The sequence below is a fragment of the Sceloporus undulatus genome, chromosome 1, assembly GCF_019175285.1.
Source record: "Sceloporus undulatus isolate JIND9_A2432 ecotype Alabama chromosome 1, SceUnd_v1.1, whole genome shotgun sequence".
Classification (NCBI taxonomy): Eukaryota; Metazoa; Chordata; class Lepidosauria; order Squamata; family Phrynosomatidae; genus Sceloporus; species Sceloporus undulatus.
The window spans coordinates 337,402,301-337,407,124 of NC_056522.1; the positions used below are offsets into that span (position 1 = coordinate 337,402,301).

Consider the following 4,824-nt stretch of genomic DNA (forward strand, 5'->3'; position numbering starts at 1 on the left):
CAACAAAGCTGCACTCCAGTCCTTAGGATTGGAACATGACTTTGGTGCTGCTTCTGGCCTCTTAGGATGCATTAATCATTTAAACGCCATAACTCCAAAGTGACCTGAAGCAGCTTTATTTTGGCCTGTCTATATGGGTTCATTGTTATCCTAAATACATTTTAAAATATAGTAATTTGTACACCCACATGGTGTAGTGGTTTGAGCATTGGACTCTGGAGATTAGGGTGATTCCTCTCTCAGCCATGGAAATTCACTAGGTGACCTTAAGTGAGTCATACACTCTCAGCACCAGAAAATCCTGTGGTAGATTCTCCTTACAGTTGCCAAAGGTGGAAATGACTAGAAGGCGCAACAACAATTTTTACATATGTGCAGCAGGAAAATTTGATTACTGTGGGCAACACCAGGATTGCATGTGGTTTTCCTCTTGTGCAGTGAATCTTTCCTAGTCTGTTTCCTGGGCTCTTTCACATGCCCCCCAAATGCTTTCCAAAGCCCTCTCTGGAGCACATTTTTGGGGTTATACAATCTCTGGAGCAAATTTTGGGGTTATGCAGGAGGGTGCGAGACTGAAATCTGTTCTACTAGTATCCAGACATTACTGGATATCATCCTCTTCCTGATTACTGTATATACTCATGTATAAGTCTAGAAATTTAGGTCAAAAAACTGACCCCCAAAAAATTACTCGACTTATCCATGGGTCAATGTAAGAAATGTGTCTTAACTCTTATTTAAAAGAAGGAACCATCTCCTGATGAAAAGCAAGAGTATAATATGTGAAGTACTGACTCCCTCTACTCTCCCATCCATCCAACCTTAAGAGTAAGCCCAAAGAATTATGTCTGCTGGAATTTTATAAGTTCTTTGACATTATTTTGCTTTGCTTCATCCTTTAGATCATTTGCTATATGCCCCTAAATTCTACCCTCGTCTTATCCACGGATCATAGCAAAATCCATAATTTTGGCCCCAAAACGTGCCCTCGACTTATACATGAGGTCGACTTATAGTCGAGTATATACGGTAACTGCTGATTTGGGATCATGAAATCTAGCAGAATGGGTGGGTTATTGTCAGAGCTTTCAACAGTGTTTCTTTCAATATATTTTTACAGATTGGTGCAGATGGACAGAATTCTACAGTCAGGAGGGCAGCTGGTATTAAGAATATTCAATATCGATACGACCAGTCAGCTGTAGTTGCTACTCTTCACTTGTCTGAGGTCAGATTCTAGTCATTTGGTTTCTAGCTTGTGATTGTGGAAACAAATGATGGACAGCTAATGATTTCCATCTCTTCTCATTTTTTGTATTTTTCAGGCAACAGACAACAATGTAGCATGGCAGAGATTCCTTCCATCTGGACCAATTGCTCTCCTCCCGGTAGACTAACTTGGAACTTACCTACTTTCTAAACTTTGTCTGCCCCCCTCTTGGGTCCTTATTAGTAGTTCAAGGTCAAAATATCCTGTTATACTGAGAAATGTATCATCCTTTTGCTGCCTTTTTTCCAGTAATAAATGTTTTACAACTGTTGGGGTGGGAAAGGGGATGAGGGCTCTGTAGAGATTTTCTTAATGGGTCGATTCTGTGTTCTTGTATTTTTTTTGTTCATGATTGTCAGCTTTCTGACACTGTCAGCTCTTTGGTTTGGTCCACGTCACATGAACATGCAATTCGGCTTCAGAGTATGGATGAGGACAGCTTTGTGGACTCTATAAACTCTGCTTTTGTAAGTATTTTCCTCTCATTTTATGATGTACAGCTTATTTATGTATTTTAAACAGTGATACTAGGCAGAACCATTTAATTTCTGAATGATAAAAGTTGTGTATTTGATAATTTATATTGGTGGAAAGAATCTATCCCTGCTCTCTTCTCTGTTATGCCTTAATTTTTTAGTCTTTAAAGAGATTTCTTTTCAAATAATAGACTTTTCAGAAATTTAACTTTTTAAAACATGTGTCTCAGTGTTTCTGTTAAGCTAAAACTTTTTGGCATGTATGGTTATGTACACTGTAAAGGGGATATCCAGAAGTCATATTTTGGGCAAATGAAGTTGGAAGGCAAATGCCAAATTAGTCTTCTTGTCAATATTCTGAGACCTATCTTGGTCTTTATTGTCACAAACTATTGTGCTTCTACTCTGTATTTCACTGTATATGGTGTTGATTTAGCAATTTTCAATTTTGGTTTTGAAATAATTTCAGTGTAGGCAGTGGCTGGTTTGTATTATGCTGTTGTTATGACTGCTCAATACTAGACAACCATAGTTACTTTCAACACTTCTGAGGTACTCTGAGGGATCACACTGCAATTTCTCATATGAGTGTCTCCCTTTTGATGGGTCAGAATGGTAGTATAACACAATTCATAGCTGATACAGGAGATATACAGTTGGTCCTCCATATCCACACATTTTTTATCTACACATTCAACCATGGCTTGAAAATATTTTTAAAAATACATTAATTCCAAAAGCAAACTTTGATTTTGCCATGTTATACAAAGGACACCATTTTATGATGTGACTGTATATAATGGGACTTCAGAATCCAGATTTTTATATTCACGGGGGGTCCTGGAACCAAGCCCTACCAGGTACCAAGGGCCCACTGTACTTTGCTTGTTTTGCCACTGTATTTCCTGCATGCAGGACATACAGCTGAACTGCAAATCCTGAGATGATCTTGTTTGTGGACACTGCTGTAGATTTCTTTTGAGAGTACAGTATGTAGCATAAGTTGCTTGCAAGGTGCACAGAGAAGTTTGAGGGTAGAAGACTAAAAACACATTATTTTCCAAACAATCCACCTACCAATAGTTTTCAAATGGGAATTGCTATCTTTTCCCTTTCTACCCAATGTCTCTATGCAGTTCGATTTTCAATATCAAGTTGCATAATGTTGCAGTCTCTCCTGGGCAGTTGGGGGTACTATGTCAATAAATCTTTATCCTTTTTCAGTGGAGCAATGCAAATCACTCAGATTTCATTGATACTGCTGGATCCATATTCCGTTCTGCTGTTTCCCTCCTGATGCCATCAGGGACTGCAGCCCGTCAGCTGCCTCCAAGTGTTGCAAAGGTGGATCCCAAGAGCCGAGCTGTGTTCCCTCTGGGATTGGGGCATGCAACTGAATATGTCCAACACCGTGTGGCCCTTATTGGGTAATTTCACACTGATGAACTTTATTGCTCTGTTAAGTCCTTGGGGGGAATGGGATGATGATATTGAAGGGGGTGGGAGTCATCTTGAGCTATGGAAGTTACCTTTTTCTAGTTGTCACAGAGATGGAAATTATTGAAAGTAGCATGAGTTTTTCTTAATTTGGGGATGGGGGGAGAGGTTGCTGGATAGTGCCTGAAGGAGGCATTGTCTGGGATCCAGAGTTACTTACTTGAAAAAAAAAAGCATTTCATTTTTGTAAAGTAGTCCTGTCAGATTCTTCTAATTTTCCTGTCCTGTTGCAGCCCACTGTACCCCATCCCCTGGTGTTTCAGAGGCCCATTGACATTCAGAAGTGACTTCTACAGGCCACAGAACCCAAGCAGAGTTCCAAACAGTCTTTGCATCCAGCCCACAATGTTAAGGATATAGGTGAAGAGCATGAAGCTCATGGTGGTGAAAAGTGTAAAATATGGGAACAGAGTGCAAGTATAAGGAGTGGGGTGTTCATTAGGTAAGATTATAGTGAGTGACAAAGCCCACATACCACCAACAGGCAGGTTTGTATGGAATACCATGTGTGTGTCAAGTAAAAGCTGCAATTACTCTTTTTTTAGGGATGCTGCTCACAGAGTACATCCTCTAGCAGGTCAAGGTGTAAATATGGGCTTTGGTGATATTGCGTGTTTGACACATCATCTCAGTACGGCAGCATTCAATGGGAAAGATCTGGGTAAGGATTTAAAATAATGAAGTAAAACATGGCAATACAAAATATCTGTGCCAGGGCTCCTTTACTTAATGATCCAGTTTCTTAATATTGTATAGAATTTGTTTGAATTGCTAGAGTTGAGACTACCAGCTTTATCTAATTTTGTCCTGCTGCTGTCTGCATAGCAATATCTTTTTCTAGGAAGGAGAAATCAAAATACAGTAATTAAATAATGTTATAGATGCTGGTTTTCATTAAAATGAGGACTTGTTTGAGAAAAGTACATCCTTGGTACAGCCCTCAATCCCTCCAGATTTCCCTTTTGTGCTCAAAAAGAGTTAATCACTACTTCTGGAAGCATTCAGGAGTGGCAATTCACCCTTTAAATATTGTATGTGTGTGTGTATGTGCGTGTAAACATGTGTCTGTGCCTTCAAATCACTTTTCAACATATGGTGACCCCATTAATTTCATAGGGTTTTCTTAGACAAGATAAGCTCAGAGGTAATGTTGCCAGTTCCATCCTCTGAAATGTAGCCTACAGCACCTAGTATTCATTGACATTCTCCAATCTAATTACTAACCAGGCCTGACCCTGCTTAATTTCCAAGCTCTGACAAGCTCTGGTGCCTTTAGGGAAGTCTTGCTCCCTCAGTCTCGGAGGGAAGCACTGTCAAAAACCCTTCTGAACAAATCTTGTCAAGAAAGTCCTGTGATAGGCTTGCCTTAGGGACATCCCTGACTTGCAAGGCACACAATGATTACAATAAACTTGTACTCCCTGAATAACCCATGTTGTTTAATATTTAAAATTGCCCGTTTTTTTTAAAATTCAAAGTGGACCTCTTAGTCACTTCTGATTTTGTTTTTTGGAAGTCTGTACAGTTGCCCATCCCAGCATTAGAAGGAAACCAGCGTGTTCCAACCAAACACTCATTACC

General features: G+C 39.6%; 1 protein-coding gene across 1 annotated transcript in view; it reads left to right on the top strand.

The window, feature by feature from the left end:
• LOC121926931 (ubiquinone biosynthesis monooxygenase COQ6, mitochondrial-like) overlaps positions 1-4,374 on the top strand; it is a 7,519-nt gene extending 3,145 nt beyond the window's left edge. Inside the window, exons 2-6 of the mRNA XM_042460332.1 lie at positions 1,061-1,228; positions 1,326-1,388; positions 1,630-1,737; positions 2,971-3,173; positions 3,789-4,374. Of these exons, the coding sequence (XP_042316266.1) occupies positions 1,061-1,228; positions 1,326-1,388; positions 1,630-1,737; positions 2,971-3,173; positions 3,789-3,921 (675 nt within the window). The 3' untranslated portion in view covers positions 3,922-4,374. The remainder of the gene's footprint in view (positions 1-1,060; positions 1,229-1,325; positions 1,389-1,629; positions 1,738-2,970; positions 3,174-3,788) is intronic.
• Positions 4,375-4,824: the final 450 nt, after the last annotated feature.